This window comes from Seriola aureovittata, chromosome 21 (genome assembly GCF_021018895.1).
Source record: "Seriola aureovittata isolate HTS-2021-v1 ecotype China chromosome 21, ASM2101889v1, whole genome shotgun sequence".
Lineage (NCBI taxonomy): Eukaryota > Metazoa > Chordata > Actinopteri > Carangiformes > Carangidae > Seriola > Seriola aureovittata.
The window spans coordinates 6,530,717-6,550,341 of NC_079384.1; the positions used below are offsets into that span (position 1 = coordinate 6,530,717).

At 40.5% G+C, this 19,625-nt stretch overlaps 1 protein-coding gene and 1 long non-coding RNA gene across 2 annotated transcripts; one reads left to right on the top strand and one right to left on the bottom strand.

The window, feature by feature from the left end:
• Window positions 1–22: 22 nt before the first annotated feature.
• ace (angiotensin I converting enzyme (peptidyl-dipeptidase A) 1) lies at window positions 23–19,391 on the bottom strand. The gene is made up of 25 exons (XM_056365265.1): window positions 18,864–19,391; window positions 15,509–15,679; window positions 15,319–15,406; window positions 14,274–14,417; window positions 13,926–14,117; window positions 12,867–12,964; window positions 12,499–12,668; window positions 11,963–12,186; window positions 11,702–11,846; window positions 10,865–10,963; window positions 9,988–10,110; window positions 9,693–9,898; window positions 9,208–9,344; window positions 8,691–8,849; window positions 7,326–7,413; window positions 6,867–7,010; window positions 5,966–6,157; window positions 4,553–4,650; window positions 3,892–4,064; window positions 3,473–3,696; window positions 3,233–3,377; window positions 2,979–3,077; window positions 2,615–2,737; window positions 2,024–2,208; window positions 23–591 (listed from the first exon to the last, which is right to left on the bottom strand). Exons 1-25 carry the CDS (start codon window positions 19,095–19,097, stop codon window positions 392–394), a joined length of 3,861 nt encoding a protein of 1,286 aa, XP_056221240.1. The 5' UTR covers window positions 19,098–19,391; the 3' UTR covers window positions 23–391.
• On the top strand, window positions 7,325–17,082 carry LOC130161939 (uncharacterized). The gene is made up of 8 exons (XR_008826204.1): window positions 7,325–7,421; window positions 9,781–9,907; window positions 10,847–10,933; window positions 11,697–11,829; window positions 11,972–12,110; window positions 12,480–12,621; window positions 15,527–15,685; window positions 16,217–17,082. It is a non-coding gene; the product is annotated as an uncharacterized LOC130161939 (long non-coding RNA).
• Window positions 19,392–19,625: the final 234 nt, after the last annotated feature.

Here is a 19,625-nt window from a genome sequence, read left to right on the forward strand (position 1 = left end):
GTTTGAACACAAAGGCAGAATACATATTTAATGTCTTTATTGTAGAAATGCAGGATTCAACAAAAAAAGGAACAAAATCAAAATATTAAAAAATGCTTACACAATTAACGGCTTTACATTCATTTTAAAACATTGTCTCCCTAAACATTCAAATATAACAAATAAATTACAAAATAGCAATGTTCTTTTGCATAGGCAAAAAATAATAATTTGACTCCAAGAGTATACAATAAATATACAAGACTAGATAGGGAGGCAGACCAAAGAGAAAAGCAAATTTGATCAGATGTACAGTACAGTACACAAAAACACTGATGTTCACATTGAGGTTGGTACTGTGTTAGCTACAGTAAGTCCGGCCTTACTTTAGCCCTTTAGCCGTCACTGTCGATTAGTCCTTTTGCTTGAGCTCCATCGTGGATAAGGACTTTTCAGGCCTTCTTGACTTCCTGTACTTGTAGGCCAACAGGATGGTGGCGAGCAAGAGGACCAGGCCGATGACCAACAGGACCCACTGGCCAGCTAAGGCAGCTGAGCTGTCCACACTCATACCCAGGAAGTCCACTTTATTAGCTTTAACTTCACCTGTAGCTGGACACAAACATGAAATACTGAGTAAATAGATTGTTTTTCACACAGAAACTCACTCATTCACAATTAGCAAGCTGCAACTTCTCCACAAGGGGGAGCTGTTCAGTAATTTTCAGAGCCGTTCCACATTTGTGGAAAGAAAGTAAAAGCCACAACGATTCACAAGGAACGCAGAAGGAGATATTTTTTATATCGCCACCTACTGGAGAGAAAACAAACGCTGCAGTTTCACACATGTGCCACCTGCAGGCAATGAGTATTACATCTACACATCAATGTGTGTGTGTGTGTGTTTTGAGGTTTTTACGTTTTGAACTCCACCACCTGTCAGCTAAATAATTTTATTTATGAGAACTGAACATCAGTGGATGTGACATAAAATTCAGTCTGTGGCTTATTTTCTTTTTTTTTTAACATGACAATGACGTAAGCTTCACAGTGCCAGATACCAACACGTAAATCACTTCAGTAAAACCCAAGTTTATAATCCAAATATTTAACACCAAAGAACCCACAATGAAAAACAAACTTTCTCTGATCTTTTCTTCTGGCCTATGCATCACACCGCCATTTTTTTTTTTTTTTACATTTTGTCCCCACTTTGTCTGCAAAGTCCCAGGAGGAGGATAGAGGACACACAACGCCACTCAGACTAATATGACTTCTGTACTCTTCAACAGAAAACACTTTTGTAGCTTTATGATGTAAAACCTCAAACAAATGAACAGCAGCTAAAAACACAAAAAGTGCAAGTTTGAATACTTATTGCCTGATAAAAGTATAAAATTGACACAAGATATTACTCTTCCTACCTACAGATGGCGTTAGAAATTAACATGTCTAAATCTCAAATCTCTAAATATGAGGCTCATTGCATAAAACTGTTGATGCTGACACTCACAAAATAATCTTAAAATATGTGTCTAAAAAGTTTCTGTACTGTTATTAATTCCACATCACAAAGGTAGGGCTCCCTTTTAGTGTAAAGAAACAAAACGTCACCTTCTTTTTCCTCCTTTATATTATTTCCACCCTTATTAATTCATTTTTACATCTAAAGTCTATATTTCTTTCTTGATCTCACCAACAACAGCTCTGTTCTCGTTTTCTCACTATCTCTTCCAGGCTCTCTCTCTCACTCTCTCGCTAAGACCCTCATCAATCTAATTTGTAAACATCCTTTCAGCAGGATCTCATCAGTAAAACAAGAGGAGCAGGAGATTGGTTTCACTGTAAGACGCAGCAGAGGAGAAAAACAAAATGAATGCCCCTGTGAGAAGCTAATGTGCATTTTCTTTATAGGAAGGAGTTCAAAAAACATTTGGCTTGAAGATTGGAAAATGTATTGAACACAAACCTCAAGCGAATAGCCTTGTCTACATGCATGTGTCTGTATTAAAGTATGTGCATATCTCGAATGTATTGGACGTACTTGAAGGTTTCCAGTCGTACTCAGGCCACCCGCGAATATCGTTGTTCTTGTTGTTCTCTTTCTCAAGCCAGTCAATGAGAGGTTGGAAATACTGCATGAGTGGCTGGGCACTCATTTTGGGCTGGCCGGTGATCATGGTCATCGCCTCGGGCCAGGGCTTACTGAAGCCCAGCTTCATCACGTCACTGCAGACAACAACACAGGTCAGAGAGGAGGTCAGGGGAGACGAGGATCAGTAGCAAGAGTGTGTTGTAGAGATAATTACACACATGGCATGAGGCATGTTTTCTTCACCCGCTGCCTGCACTTACAGACACTATAATCTTTCTGCTGTTAGTGTTACAACCATGTCTGTTCTTTATTGACCAAAAAAAAAAAACATCCTAGGTCATTTCCAGTATATATATAAATATATATATATATATATATATATATATACTGGAAATCATGTTTAATGTTGAAGAGAGTTGATATTTTATTGTTGTGATGTTTTTCATGTCACAAATGCATCATGAGTTATGGATGTTACATAAAATATATATTTTTTTGTGTAAAGACTATTAGTGTTTTGGTAGGTGTGTGTGTACTAACCCCAGCAGCTTCCCAGCGTCTGTAGATTTGTAGATATCGCAGGTATGGAGAGGCCCAACATGGTTAGCAGCCTCACACAGAGCCTTGTGGAACTGGAATTGGACGATGAAGCTGACAAAGTACCTGATTGAAGATCAACAAAGACAAACTGTCATAACTTGGCTTCAATGCCGGCAGATAAAACAAGCTGATACTTAATGGCAAATGATTATTTTTTCAGCCACGTGACTAAGTGCACATTATGTTCCGCTACATATTTATCTTATCTACCCATAGTTGATTAGAGTGTCTTGACGAAGTTAACAGGCTGTCTGTGCTTAATTATCAGGAAAGCTGTTTGTTCTGCCAAATCAGGAAAATTTACCTGACGTAAGGCACATTAGCAGGGATGTGGAACTTTGCACCGGGGTCGAAGTCATCCTCAGTGCGGACTACAGGTGGACACAGTCCCTGATACTTCATTCTGCAATACAAAGAAAAAGAAGAGTTTAATCTGATTGTTATTTCAGTAAAATCGCTTACAAATTCAAGGAATTATTATACAATCAATCACTTGCTCATTAACTTTAAATAATAAATATTGTACATGGTAATCATAAAAGTGCTGATGAACTTTACCTGAGGTTCCACCACTCTTTATTGTACTCGTCCTGTGGGATGCGTCCATCAAATACCTTCCATCTCCACTGGTCCATCAGGTAGCCAAAAGGTAGGAAGGCGATCTTGTCAAGCGCCATGCTCATCAGGAAGTTGATTTCACTCTCTGGAGGAAGGGACAGAAACACAGAAACCATGAGCTAAATACTGTTATAACACTACATGCTTCTACAGAACCATGTCATGGTCAGGGTCACCCACCGGCGTTGGCCTCAACTTTGTCCAAGAGGCCGATGCTCTGCAAATGTTTGGGCGTGGACACAGAAAGCGCCAGTACATCACCGATGGCCTCATGGAATCCGGGGTTGGCTCCATCACGGAAGGACACAGGCTGGTCTTTGTACTGCAGGAAGTACTGGACGTGGCCCATCTCATGGTGCACCGTGATCAGGTCATCCATAGTCACAACAGTGCATTGTTTGATCCTGGAGACAAAATAATAATTACAGCAAAGAACCCAGACATCTTACACCTTGCTGGCTTCCATACACTTAATGCTACTGAATACAAAGTAATACATTTATCACTTATCAAATCCAAGAAAATCAATAAAACTGTCAGAGCAACAATGATAAACTACCAATCAGTTAGGTTCAGTACAATGGAAACTGAGGATTAACCTGAAGTCTTTTCGGTTGTAGAAGTCCCATGCCGAGGCATGACACACCACCTGGCGTCCGTCAGACGGCTTCACTAGCATGGACTTCTGCCAGAACTCCTCTGGCATTGGCTTCAACCCGAGAGAGGTGAAAAACCTGTCTGACTCCTGGAACATTACGGTGGCGTTCCAGTTCTGTGCGGAGATAAAATAGAACATCAGTGAAGATGTTTGTGGCAAGTTTGTCAGACAGTGAGATATTCCACATGTGGAGAAAGCAACAGCTACATCTATAAAATAGATGACGGCACAGAGTGTAAACAAATTTTACTTCTAAAAGGACAGAAGGAAACATATGGTCCCCCCTAAAAATATGTACAATGTTTAACATCTTCATGCATTATGTATACTTCACGTAGTTATGGATGACTGCTGCTTTTTGCTGCTTTAATTTAGTGCAATTAAAATCCTCTGTGTTTACCATCATTCATCCTCTGTATTCATCATTCTGTTTGAGCCTCCACTTTGGCCCACATCCAAGTCTTATTTTTACTGAAATTACCTGATGCTGGCCCTTCTAAAGCTGCAATGTGAGTGGTATATGAAGTAAGAGTGTGTGTTTTTTGTGTGTGTCTGTGTATTCATGTGTGCAGATGTAACAGCTGGTTTATGTGTTCATTCACCTTTGCCACCATAGCTGGCGTGGCGTCAACCTGTGTTGCGCTTGGGAAGGGCATGACCAAATCCATTATGCCAGACCACGTCTGTGCCCACATGTTGCCTGAAACGACACAAGACAGCATACATATGTCATATTTCTAAGTCTAAAAAGTTATGGGGGCAAATCATCTTCTGCTCTGCCAGTGTTTAACCAAGTGGGATTTGTGACAGTGAGTCAATCCAATCTCTAACCGTGTGGAGCTGTCACACACAATCTCACGCTTGACGCCTCTGAAAGCAAATTAAATCCTGTCTAAACCCAGATGCATCAACAGCCAAAGACAGAATATTAATGGGGTATGCTCCCGCATAAAAGAAGAGTTTTGGCTGTAGTGTTAGAATCCTTTGCATTCCAGATTGAAATACTGGCTGAAGTGACCTCAGCCTGAAAGTCCTGAAAACCAAATTTCCCATGTATTTATGTAATAGGTTTATATTTCACCAAAAATACGTTACTGTGCAGAATTTATTATTTTCCTTGTATATATTTCTTTTTATGTGTCTTTTGGGGAGCTTTTATTTTGGTAATTATACTTTTGTTGCGTGACCTTTGACATTTTGACCGTGTCACTTCCTGTCCGCTCGCGCTGTTCTCCTCAGTCGCCGTCAGGTAAGACACTAACACTAGTGCTCTTGTCAGTATCGTGTAAAAACGTGGTAAGAGAGCTCAACACAGACATGAATTTCAGTATATACAAGTCATAAACACTGGTCCTTGTTGTTATAATAGTTGTTTATATATATAAGTGTGTTTATGTACTTTTATCATGTACAGCATTTTTTGGTAGCATGCTAGTTTCTCGATATCAAGCTAAGCTAATGGAGCTCGGAGATGGTTTCTCATGCGGTTCACCGCTCTCTCCTTTTCTCCTTTTAAAGGTGTGTATGTAGAAACCTGGTAAATTGGATCTGTATCGATAATTTAGGTATGATATAATGTATGTTTTAATGTATGTTCATATATTTTTTAAAACATTTTATGAAATTGATGCTGGTGGGTGAGAGGATACTTTTTTGAGGAATATTGTAAATTGGAACTATATGATCAAACATGATGTATTTTGCTTATTGATGTAAAAGAAAGTAGTAAATGTAGTAGTATGAGCTGCGCTGAGGAGAGGTGTGCATTTAGGAAACCTGGTCGTGAGAAGTTGCTGTACTGATATTATTGTGTGACACACTGCCCGCAAGAATAAATCTTCCCCCCTGGCTGGCAAGAAAACAGTTGTCCTCCTTGCATCTTTTGACATACACCGACACAATGCAGAGCTCATGGCAAGTTGGAAGCGCCAGGCCGGCTACATACACAAAGTGTAGTTAAATGAAATCCAGCACAAAAAGCTGCAGCTCTTTAAGAATCTGTCCTTGTTACTTACCCAGCAAGTGAGCAGGAATGGGTCCCTTAAGGTTGATGTACTTGGGACCATACTTTTTGTACAAAGCCCTGCGAACATAGGCATGTACGTTCTGATAGAGAGGTTCCAGCTCCTTCCACAGGCTCTCCAGGTCTTGCTCAAAGGTAGGGGTTTCATACAAGGAGCGCCAGAAAGCCCCATTGTCAGAGTGACCTACAGAGAGTACCAGGGGTAAAGAGCCAACAGTGAGGAGTAGTTTCTCAATGAAGTTTGTAATGCAGGCAATGCATTGCAAAGCAATTGTAATTTATTTTAAATAATTAAGTACTTAATTAAAATAATGAAAATAATAAACAGCGGAGATTCCAGGGAGTTACTGGTCCTGACCAAGAAATAATCTAGCACATAACCACCTGTAAAACGGCAAAAAACTTTGGTTTTTGTGTGTTTTGAAATGAACAAGGTACAACTTGTTAATTAGCTGTAGAGGTACTGGTAGGTACATTTTGTAACCACTGGACAGAGCTACTCTAGCTGTTTCCCTCAGTTTCCAGTCTTTATGCTAAGCTAAGCTAACCATGCAGTTTCTTGTAGTGGTTTTATTTTTACAGACATGAAAGTGATATCAATCTTCTCATCTAACTTTCGATAAGAAAACAAATTAGTGTGAGCAAAATGTCAACTCTGTGTGGCTAAAACTAAAAAGTCAGCCACTTGCCATTGTTAGTAAGTACTGATGGAACAGTGTCAAAAGTGGCTCATTGGCTATACCAGTTTAAATTGACCAATCAGATTATCTTCACCTTCATAAAAGCTCTGATTCTGAGAAATGAGATTAAAATCAAGGCTGAGCTTGATGCATTTTTCAAGCAAAAGTGATCGGAGAGAAGGTGGATTTACAATAATCCATTTAAGGTCATACCATTTAGTGTGGCTGCTTTGTTGGCCAGTTCAACATATCTCTTGTAATCCTGACGAAGTACTTTTCCAGCAGCATCTCTCCATCCTTTCCAGGCAAATAATAATTCATCATAATCCCTGGACTCTGCCATGATCTTCTGGAGATCTGAAACACAGCACATTCATTTATTATACCAACTTACCTTCTGTACACTGTCTTTCATTTGATGTTTCATTTTGTCTTGTTAAATACTTAGCGCAAGATGATAGTTATTGCACCTATTAAAGTTATTCAATTATTTAATGCTAACTAAATGTAAATCCATTCATCACTTACCAATAATCTAACAATACTTTACCATTAACTATGGTAAGTATTAAGCAGTTACTGCACTGTTTGCTCATATGTTGTATTTGCTTCATTATTCAATTTATTCATTTAACTCCTCATATTAGATTGGCATATATTCCACAGTTTTACCTGGATCCAGAGGGTGGCATGTCCCGTTATCTCTGCAGACCTCAGCCACACTGTACTTGGTCTCCATGTTGGACAGGAGAGTGTTGTACTGAAAAGGTAAAGGCGTCCACCGTGCATTAGATCACAATGAAACCACCAGCAATCCTCTGTTTTTTTGTATTTCTACAGGCACTTTCTACAGCTGCTCAGTTGGACTGACAAGGGTAAGAGCATGTGAAAGCAACAGGAATATATTGACAGTTCATATGTTGATAATGTCTGCATTTTGCTCATGGCTACAGGATTTTGAATGGAGCAGCCTTGAATTGGCTTAAATTTGTTTGACATCAACTAAACTGCTTTGTGTTATGCTGCACTGCATTCCCATCTGCACAGCTCCTGGAGCTCTTTCTCAACTCCCAAAAAAGTTGGCAAAAAGCATAACACGTACACACAATCAAATAAATTCTCAGCAGCTGGCTCTTGTAAGGTGCTCCTCGAACTTGGAACCTTCAGGTTCCAAAACAAGCCCAAAGTATTTGTCCCTCTTGTGCTTACAGTATATTTAACACCTTTAAATGAGGTCTCTGTACTATATTCATATTGTACTTCATTGGATGGAGTTTAATCACAGCACGTTAGCCAAGAATTAACCTAAGTTGATAGCCACGGAGCTTTAATCAAAATGCAAAGAAGAAAAATATAATAGCATTAATGGCCTTGAAAAGTCTACAGCCTATAATGTTGGACTAGTTTGATTGGCTTCTCTAGACAGGCTATATGCCTTTTAGTTGATGTTGATGGAAAATGCATCAAGATGTCTTAAAATGCTTGAAGTTATTCCTGCATACACTTCCGGCATCTGTTATAAATTTGTAAAGACATCTGGAATATGTCCAGCCTCTTATATTTGATGTCAAGAATTTCAAACAGCAGGAATTTCATACATGCTATTGTTGCTAGCATGAGTGAAGCTCAGCCATGCTGCATGTTCATGGTCTGAGACACCGTTCATTTCTGAATATACCTGCAAGATCTAACTTTGTGTATTCTGGGTTAGCCGCCATTTTTCTTGTTAGCTAGATTATGTTAGCTAGCTAAAGTGAGTGTGAGCAAATGCCACACACAAATTTCCCTCTAATAATGAATTTTACAGGTTCCCAGAAAGTTGTTCCATCTTTGTTCTACGCTGTCATTGTAGTATTGTGTTTTCTGTGTCCCCGTAGCATCCACAATGACCTATGTGGTTTTCTGTCTATTACTGTCTTGGAAGAATAATTTAGGATTTCTCCTTGTGATGCAGCACAACCAATAAAACTATTCCTGCCCCCAGAGCAGTTCAGACTTGAATTAAGATTTATAAAACTAAAACCATTTCGTCCTCACCTCTTCCAGCTGTGTCGTGGGCAGTGCGGCCCGCTCGATGTCGCTGAGTTTTTTGATGATGCGTTTGACCGAGGGGTCCTGGAAGTCAGTAGTGTCGTACTGACGGGCCTTCTGTCCGTACTTCAAGGTGTGGGCTGACATCTCCAGGTTTTTCTTAAGCTAGAGAGGAATAATGAAAACTCTTTTAATTTTCCTCTTTTTACATTATGTGTCAATGGAAGCAGAGTGATTGGATGGGTGGATGGATGGATGGATGGACAGGTTTAAGATACAGAGATTTACATAGGTTTAGTTAAATAGGTAGAAACATGCATACATGGGTCGATTAGTGACTCACTGACTCAACCTATTATTCATTCATTGACACATTTTTGATTAAGCAATCATTTTATTGATTTACTGATTTAATGCAAAAAAAATCAATATAAGGTGCAGCCCTTCACGTTTGATGATGACAGATGATGCTCGAACAATATTATGGTGATCTCAGTGAAGTCGGTCAGTCAGAGGGTCTCACCATTTCCTGCTTATTGGCTTCATTGATGTCAGTGTTGTACTTCCAGGACGCCTCGGTGTAGGCGTTCCACACCCCCTCAGCTGTACTGTTGTACTCGTCCAGAAACTTCTTTGCATCGAGCTCATCTGTATTCTTGTCTGGGTAAACGAGAAGGAGAATTTCAGCTCGAACGCAGGATACATACTGTCAAAAAAGTCATGTACTTTGTATTCTGAAAAATACTATCACATTTTAGCTGAATTGTGATGTGTGATTCATAATAATAATATACAATATATATAATATAATGTGTAAACACCAGAGGTTGTCATGATTTTAGGCATTGGGGATTTTTCTGTTTGTGTACGTGCAGAGAAAAGCTTGGAACCAACATCTTAGGGGAAAAAAATATTCTTGCCAATTTTGCTTTCTTCTCTTGATATTCTGCTGTTTGTTTACCATTCATTTTGACCACAACTCTCTGTTATGTCCACATTTGCTCTTACCAATATCTCCAGGGTAGCCCTCAGGGACGGGTGGGACCCAGTTGAAGTCAGGCCATCCCAAGGTCTCATTTACATTTTGCTTTTTCAGCCACTGAATGATGGGGTCAAAGTATTTCATCAGCGAGCTTGCATCCATCTTGTTGGTGCCAATAGCCTCCTGGAGCACAACAGGCCAAGGTTTGGAAGAGCCAGCCTGGAGAACTTTCCTGGAGAAGGTAGAAGGAAATTGTTTCACACCTTTATTGCTTCCATAAACCATTACTGTGCAGAAAAGAGGTCCAGCAAGATTACATACTTCAAAATAGCGCCTGCTTCTGTGGAGCGGTAGATGTCGCATGTGTGCAGAGGACCGGTGTGGTTGGCTGCTTGGCATAGTTTTTCATGAAACTGGAACTGCAGGATGAAGCTGACAAAATACCTACAGAGGAAAGATTGTCATCTCATCAGTGCGTCACATTTACTATAGTATTACTTCAGAATATTTGATCAAAAGTACAAAAAAAAATATATAATGAGACGTGGTTAGAAGATCTAGAAGCAACACAAAAAGTATACAAGCAGAGGACATCTTATAAAAGATCAAAAACAGCTGATTGTTACAGCCAAGTAAATGAAATTAGTTTTTTGTCCTCTACTTTTTTATGGCTATTAAAAATTTCCAAACTTCTATACACTGACTAGAATTACTGAAATGTTTAAATCATAAGAAAGTGTTTGTCAGTTTAACTAAATGTGTGTCTAATTAAGTGTCCTCCCCCACACTTCTAAGAAAAAAGGGGTTAGATTATTTTCTTACAAGCCCACCCTGCCTCTGCAACAAGCTTCCTGCTATTGTGGTGTGACTGTATTGTTAAAAACCACACTCCAATGCCAGGGATTCAGTCCAAATTACAGCACACAGTACATTAATCCCCAGCTCACTGGGCATTCTTGCATACTAATTCCCTCCACTATTACATACTTTATATACATGCACTGGCTCCATTTAATGGGATTTGAAATTTTAAAGCTGTTGCAGTATGTCTTTGATCCTCTGCTTTACAGCACTTTGTGACAAGTCTGCAACGTTAATCAGACAGCTAGGAAAATACAAATACATGTCACAAAAATATCAATAGCCAAAGCTAATTGTCGTTATCCCTTCATCTTCACAGTGGTGTGGCTGATGCTACCTAATGTATGGCGTGTTTCCAGGGATGTGGTATTTTGCGCCAGGATCAAAGTGTTCCTCTGTACGTCCGGTGGGTTGGCAGATGCCTTGATATTTTGTCCTTTAAAAAAAAAAAGAAACATTGGCATGAGGTTACATAAGACATAAGTTCTGGAAAGTCACTCAGCCTTTAATGCCTTTTTCATCTTATTAAGTTTAAGTGTCAGCTGGGTATGCGTGCTCTTTTTCCAGCAGCAGCTCACATCACACAAACACACACACACACACACACTCTCACTCAAACAGTCTGAATGCTAGCCAGCACAACCACTGTTTTCTACTGTAAGAGCAGCTAACCTTTAGGGCAGGGACTCCCTAACCTCACAAACACTCCCCGCTCAGTATCCTTTTGTTATCAGCCGAGCTTAATGGTGCGTTTCAAGTCTTTTAATCGGTCCAGCCTTCAATTGTGTTTTATTTCACTCTCGCAGCTCTCATACTTTTGTTTTTACTGTTTTACTGTTGCAGCTGTTTTCAGCACAAAAAAAAGCTCTAAAAACCCACTTGTTTACTGCCTGCTCAGCAGTAAACAAGCAGACAGAGACAGTTAGCAACTAGCTGGTGAACATAGTGGAACAGAGAGTGAATACTGGACTTAAATTCATCAGGTGGATATAAACACAGATCCCAGTGAATGATCATGTTGGTCTGAAACTTCAGGATGTGCAGCTTCATATTTACTGTATAGACATGAGAGTGGTTTTGATCTCATCAAACTTTCAGGAAGTGAAATATGTGTGTGTCCAAAAAATATGTGAAATGTTTTGTAAGTGTATTAATCCTGTGTGTGAAAGCCCACCTGAGGTACCACCACTCGGAGTTGTACCGCTCTGGAGGAGTGCGTCCACTGAACACACCCCACCTCCACTGGTCGATGAGGTAGCCAAAGGGAAGGAAGGCGATCTTCTCCAGAGCCATCTTCAACAGGTAGTTGATATCAGTTTCTGATGGAAAAAAAAAAAAATCAAGATTTTATTTTTGAAACATTTGTTCATAAATATTTAAGAAGTCATCATTCGGTTCTGTGAGAGGGTATTTATGTCTGTCTTATTCTCTTTACCTTCGTCAGAGACCACAGATTCCAGCAGTTTAATGGTATGCAGATGTTTGGGTGTGGAAACGGACAGAGACAAAACATCGCCAATAGCCTCGTGGAAGCCGGGGTTGGCTCCACGACGGTAGCCCACAGGCTTGTCCTTGTACTGCAGGTAATACTGGATGTGCCCCATCTCATGGTGTACGGTGAAGAGCTGCTCCATTGTCACTGTGGTGCATTGCTTGATCCTACAGAGGATCAAACATCAATATATTCATTAATATGTGATTAATAACTTTAACAACATTCAGATTCATTTCAAGGATCTTTATAGTCACTGCCTGTAAATTTTTTTAATCCCTTTTAAGTAAAACAGCTACATGTATGAGTCCTACATGATTCAAAGATTTTTATCTTCAGTGTACAATAATCACAATATATTTGTATTATATTTATATATATTTATTTACTTTGTATGTTTGTGCAACGCTTGTGCTTTGAATGAAGTGTCACTCTAACTCGCTAAATAATTGACTTGCAGCTGCATTAATAGATTTTACCTGAAGTCCTTGCGGTTGTAAAAGTCCCAGGCAGACGCATGGCACACCACCTCTCGGCCTTCGGGCTTCTCCAGCATCGACTCATCCCAGAACTCCTGAGGCATCGGCTCTAAACCTAGAGAGGTGAAGAACTCCTCGGCTACATGAAACATTCGTGTGGCGTTGTAGCCCTGTGAAGAGGAAACAATCAGATGTTTGACCTCAGTGCCCTCTAACAAAACTATAATCACCTAAAAACAGAAAGAGTTGGATTCATGAGGTTTTCTGATTTATGTTGGCTTTTTTTTTTTCAATTCACCCCCCCCCCCCCCCCCCCCCCCCATATAACATCCCATCCCAGTAGCATGAAATCTTTCCAACACACTTACTTGTCTGACCATTTCATCAGTCACATCCATGTTGGGTTTGTTAGGAAATGGGATCATCATACCATAAATATTGTTCCAGGTCTGGGCCCACATATTTCCTGAGAGTGAGGAAGAAAACACACTTAAGCAACAATTCTGACTTGTTATGGGACATTGCACACATCAAGCACTATAGGAAATGCCTACATGCAGCATGTTCATTCATGGTAAAGAGATAAGCACGCAGAGCTACGTGCCCTGGTGTGTCCGCATCTTAATAGTTGTATTGTCCCTGGTGTGTTTGAGGCCCTCATTAAATAATGGCTGTTTATGCTGGGGATTGTATGAAAATTCCTGGGGTGAAGAGGAGGGCTGAATCTTATCGTTGACTTTTTGAAAAGGCATTACCCTTGCCAAAGTTAATAATGTTTAGTTTGGACCTTCCACTTGACTTGACTTGAAAAAAACACAACTACTGGATCCGGTTCCAAGTTGGTAAAATACTCCGATTCGCTACGCTCTGCGGCCAACAAATTCCTTAACGAAGCTGTCATTCACAATATGTCTTTGAAAGTATCTTTTTCTTCTTTCCTCTCTGGGCATCTGCAATGAAAAATGAACTGGAGACATATGCGAGGTAGGTCTGTTGCAGATAACAATGCGCCATAAAGTGACGGCTACTTTGAGCTGGGAGAAATGGTGCACTCTTCACATGAATGTTCGCTATTAGCTACAAGGATTTGGTGTTTGTTAAAACTGACACAGCAACTAGCAAACAAAGCCCTGATAAAGAATCATGATTTTTGTCTTTTGCATATTGCAAAATACATCTATGACACACACGGGGCCTTTTTCATGTAACCATTTTGCAAGAGAAGGGTGATATAAAATATAAATCTGCCCCCCACCCCATCAAAAAGACCAAAACAAACAGTAACAGTGAAACAGACTCCAGTACCTTTTGCAAAAAAAGATAAAATACATAATCCCCTTTTCTGACCACTCCTACCTAGCAATAATAATAATATACCCCTTATATGTAATGCATGGCAGGTAGCAACATAAAATGTTCTTTTGTACCTAGTAGGTGGGCAGGGATAGGTCCTTTCAGGTTGATGTACTTGGGACCGTACTGTTTGTAGAGCTGGCGGCGCACAAAGGCATGCAGGTTCTGGTAAAGAGGCTCAATGGTTCTGTAGAGTTTCTCCAAATCCTCCTCAAAGGTCTCAGTCTCATACCAAGACCGCCAGTCAGCTCCAGTGTCGGCAAATCCTAAACAGGACAAAATGTTAAGGTTTTTTTCATTTAATTTCTACTCCTGGACTCTCCTCATTCTTTCATTATGTCATTCTAATCAAATGAATGAAATATTTGTAGGCATTATTAACCTTGTGCTCTCAATTACAAAAGTCACGAGAAAGTTCTTACCATCAGCTTGAGACGCTTTGTTGCTGAGCTCCACAAACTTGGGGTAGTGCTGCTTGAGAGGTACGCCTGACGCATTGTGCCAGCCCTCCCAGACGTACAGCAGCCTCTTGTAGCTCCTGGAGTTAGCCATGATATCTGTGAGATCTGCCAAATGAAAAAGAAATGCAACCCACCCTCAGTCATAAAGGTTATGAAATATCAAGGAGCACAAACAATAGGTGTCAAGGTTTTCCTCAAACAATTCAGAGACATTGGTGTTTAGATGACTCTGTGCTCTATCAGCAGGAAAGTGCCCAAACAGACACATTATCCAAGAGATAAGCTTTGAGTTATGGCAACTCCATATTCATGTAGGCCTCATGTAAAACAACATTTGTCTTCAAAATGCCAGCAAGGGAAATGAAGGTGAGAGCTGAAGACACATTAGATATTTGGACTGGTGGGGAAACATTTGGTTTGTTATTTTTAATGACAGCAGTGCTCTCCAGGTGAAGGGATGTGCCAGATAGTTTGAGTAATCCTGTTCCAGGGTGTTTCCTAGATTACGAAACCAATAGTTATTATGTAGATTTCACCATGATAACAGTAAATAATCTTATGTTTAATGAGCATTTATTTCCAGTGGTATTAATGGTTTTTGCTTTAATCGTTGTACTGTGTGTGTTGGCAAATATTTTCTCATAATTATGTCTGGCGGAAGGTTGCTGACAAAGCACAGGAGGCCATTGTTCACAATACATGGCTGTAGCGTTAAAAGCTACTGATGATGTTTCTATAGCTTTTTACTCAACACTCACGGGCACATCCTTAACATTTCCTGTGGAGACCTCTCTAAAGTCATTTTGCCCATCCTGTTACTTTCCAAGAGCCGATAAGATCTTAACCACTTATAATTGTTCTTAGACTTCCCCTCCACATTGTTGTTTATATAATATACCTCAATGTTGCTCTGTTCCTGTTTCTTCCAATGAACACCAAAACATCTGTGTCATATAATGCATGCATTTTCAGCCACAAACTGAGTAGTCAGTATATATTTACTTACGAGGTTCAAGGCTCCAGCTTATGTTTGGTTCTGGATGCACCTTGGCGGTTGAATAAATATTATCCATGGTGCTGAGAATGGTGTTATACTGCAAGAAAAGAGATTGGAAGTTATTCTTTGGTGCTCAAAAGACAAAGACACAATTACAAGAACTCACAGCCAATTTTCCATTAGAAGATATAAAACAAACCTCCTCTCTCTCTTTCAGGGGCAGATTGGCCGTTCCCAGTGTCATGATCTTTTCCATCAGCTTCTTGTGTTTGGGGTCGGGGAGAGAATCGAGAAGCTCCCGAGTGAAGACCTGCTTGGCCTTTAAACCCCAGGCTTCAGAGAACGCCTGCTCTTCAAGGGATGCTTGTATCTAAAGGTGAGAGGAGGAGGAAGCGAATGACAGTGATATATTGAATTGCTCCACTTCTGCAATAACAGTAAAGAAACAAAGAGCTGTCATGAGGCGGCAATGGATATGTAGCAACAGCCATTTTAGCTTCTTCATGCCTTCAAGCATGTTTTTAGAAAAGCAGGCAAGATATATATTTTATTATTTAAAATATTTTCCTATGTAGTCGATCATTTTTGCAATCGTGATCTGCATCAAGAGTAGACGGTGGGCAGAATGGAGAGTAGCAGTATCAGACTTTTTGACACATTTTGGATGGATTGTCATGAAATTTTGCAGAGAATTTCACGCTCTCCTTTTCCCCTTACACAGATCACCATGCTATTTAGGCTTTTTGAAATTTGATCATCCTCTGACTTTTTATTGGGGACAGAATTGTGCAATACTTAAGTTTTCCTTATCCAACTGTTTGATTTTCTTATGAAAAAAAAAATACAGCTTCAGTCTTGTTATTCCACCCCCATACATCTTAGTTTGAGGCTCATTGTTTCTTAACAGCTGCACCAAAACGTCTTCCTTCTGGGATTGATAAAGTGTTCATCCATCTATTGGGGCCAAGGACGGAGCAGCAAAATAACCCTCGCCCAAGAATCATATTTTAACAAACTGCCTTTGTCACTCTCTCTGGAATGTCATGGACATATTCGCCTTTTCAGTATACAATGACAGTGCTGCAAGAATGGATGGAGTCAAGGCTGCCATACAACACCGCATGGATTATATATGTGCTGCACATTGATTTGCTCCTATTCAACATGATGAACTACTGTTGTATGCTGTGTACTGCATATATACTGCACCTTTGTATTTTAACCCAAGACATAAAAATGGTGTTTTATTGTGTTGCAACCCCCTCACTACATGTCATGTTAAATTGAAGCAAGCTGAATTAGTCTCACTTCAATATATATATATATATATATATATATATATATATATCTGCACACACCCAAATGTTGATGTAACCGGAGCAATGTATCAGTTTGTCATCACACATCCTGCTAAAAGTGGTAAAACAGTAGCTTCATTCCACTAATGTTTTCATTGAAGCCTTTCTTGTCTTTCTGTCCCCAGCCCTCGCTGAGATAAGAGGCTGCAGGAGGGAAAACTGGTGACAGTGAGCTAAAGTATTAACTCTGACCTTTGTGCACTTCCTCTCAATCTCTGTCTTTTTCCTAATCGTTTTTTTCCCTACAACCACCCATCCAATCAGACAATCACGTCGTCAGCAAATAATAAAGATAAGGCTGAAATGCCTTTCAGCTGAATTTCTTTCACTCGAGGTCTTTACGTTACACAGGCTGCGATGTGTGTTGTGATGGTTACGGTGTTACAGTAACTTGTCTGTTAACGGTTCTACTTACTCATTGACCCTTTATAAACATAACCTGTGTGTGTATCTGGACTTTATTCCAGTTCTCCTTTCCCATTACACTCTTTGACTGTTAGCTTCTAAGGTAAGTAAATCAAAGTTAGTATTTATATAAAGGGGTTATTTTGAAGATATTTGCATCTGGAATAGTTGAAACTGAAAAAAAAAACAATATTATTTGGTATTTGGTATGTGTCCAAAATGATTTAATAGTACTTGAAATTTCAAAATCAAAGTCGCATGGAAAAGCAGTAAAATTAAAGATGGAGCCTCAGGTCAGGTTGGGACACTTGACGGCAGCTGATGTTTCACTCTGAGGTTCCAAGGACAGCGGTCACTGATATCCACTCTCATCAGTTTTTATTCAGCATGATTAGAAGCATGTGAACTGATCCTTCATTCTCTTTGATCCTCTACACCCTCACCTCTGAAGGTGCAAGGGCTGAAGAGGAAGAGATGTGTGTGTGTGTGTGTGTGTGTGTTTCTGTGTGTGTGTTTCTGTGTGTGTTATGATTTTTTTTCCATTCCTGTCCAGCACTACATCACTGCCAGGTTATTTTACTAATTTTACTTACAGTGCAGCATAAGTTGAATTCCAACATTAGAAAATATCACTGTCAGGCTGAATGGTCATGCCCCCCACCCTCACCCCCACCCGTCCCTGACTGCCAGATCAGATGGAGCTCAGTGCTCTGATTCACTTTGATCCCATCTTTGAACTGTCCAGGAAAAAAAAAAAAAAAAAAATCATGTTCATACACGGCAACTATAACCCTACTCATCTTTCAGCTTACATCCTGGACACATTGTGGTGAGCAAACCACATTCTGCAGCCTGACCCTGTTGACACTGGTGTGGTTTTACACCTGTTCGGTGGATCAGGAGACTAGTTCCCAAAGCCTGGATAGTGTAGTGAAATCCTGCTGTGACAGCTGTCCAAGCACACAAAGAAAAGAAAAATCCCAGGCTTCGCACTGAGTATGTCCATTTGACAATTTACTTTCCTGAGTCTGCGTATGACTGAGTGAGCTTGTACTGTTCGCACATACCCATGAATATGAGTGTGTCGACTGCTGCGCCTGAAGGCAAGTAAACACTCTTTCACACCTCTACAGTTTCATTGGCTCCTTCAACCTCCTGCCTGGCTGTACTTTTATTGCCGGCGTCCACTCTCCCTCATCTTCAGTGTTTATGCAAATGTTCCTCAGTCATATGGAGGGATGAAACTCTAAAACCATTGCAATTTACTATTGCTCTAAGCTCCATTTTGAAATTCCTGCAAAACTGAGGCATTTTATTGACTGCAGTTATTGCAGCGTTGGACCATAAAGACTATCAGCGTGTGTAAAACCGCTTGCTATAGCGGGTGCATCCATCTGGAGAAACTGTATTAAGTAGAAAATATCATAAAACAGACAGTTAAACAAATAAACAGCCAACATAATAGCACGAAAGACCCCCTAGAAATTTATTCAAAACTTGAAGACGTTCACACCACAGGCATTCAGATCTATTTTATATTTCCAGTGACACACAAGCTGAGTTGGCTGTGCTGGGAGGAAGCTGAGCATGTAATTCTGGAGGGAGATGAATAGGGGTGATCTCCAAATCATGCAGGGCTCAGCTACACAGAAACCCTTGACCATGCATGCATTTGCGGTGACGAGGTGCCAGTACTGGCAAGAGCGGATCAAAATGGGCCTCAAAATCATACCAGCATGACAGAAAGGTTCAGCCAACACGTCACCCTCGAAGCCCAATGAGTTGTCCTACCTGAAGCTTGGAGTTGTGGTCTGTTAAGTTGGTGTTGTAGTTCCAGCTGGCAGAGACGCTGTGGAATAACACCTGCTCGGCAGTGGTGTTGTAGTCACTGAGGAACTTCAGTGCATCAGCCGTGGTATTTGAATATTCCCCTGGAAGCCAGTTTGATGGCGGAGCCACACTGAGTCCTGAGACTGGCAGCAGCAGCAGCACAGACCACAGAAACCTGTCCACAGCAGTGCCCATGGCTAGTTTCCACCACAGGCAGAGTGGAAGAGAAAAGCTGAATGTTGAAGAGTTAGAAGGAAGGGCTAAAAATACACTTTCTCCAATGAAGTGAGAGTACACCTTTCCCCTGTAGCTGTTGTCTCATCTACTCCTTCACTGCTCACTCCTTAGCCTCTCAGCCTGGCTGCTGGTGAAATACACAGAAGCCAAAGCGAGCTTCTTTTTAAGTGCCAGTTTAACCCAGCCCACACTTCTCTGCAGCCTTCCCTCTTACCACTTTACAGCATTGGGCATGTTTCCCCCCCCAGTTCCCTTTCCTACTACTCCTATCTCCTATCTCCTCTCCCTCCCTCCCTCCCCTCTCTATTTAGCAGCCTGCCAGGATTACGACGGCTGGCTGTATCTTTGATCAGATCTAAGTTTCTATAACTGTTGAAGATGAGAGATTAGATGTGACACACCGGCTCAGTGTGCCTGTGTGCCTGTTTGCCTGACTGGAGAGTGGCGGCTCCTCAATAACCAGCACTGGAGTGTCTGGGGAGGGAC

Coding starts and splice junctions, on each gene's coding strand:
- ace (XM_056365265.1), bottom strand. CDS start 19,097: ATGGGCACTGCTGTGGACAGGTTTCTGTGGTCTGTGCTGCTGCTGCTG. Junction 12,187..12,498: donor TACAACCGCAAGGACTTCAG/GTAAAATCTATT, acceptor GATCCTCTGTAG/GATCAAGCAATGCACCACAG. Junction 11,847..11,962: donor ATCTGTGGTCTCTGACGAAG/GTAAAGAGAATA, acceptor TTTTTCCATCAG/AAACTGATATCAACTACCTG.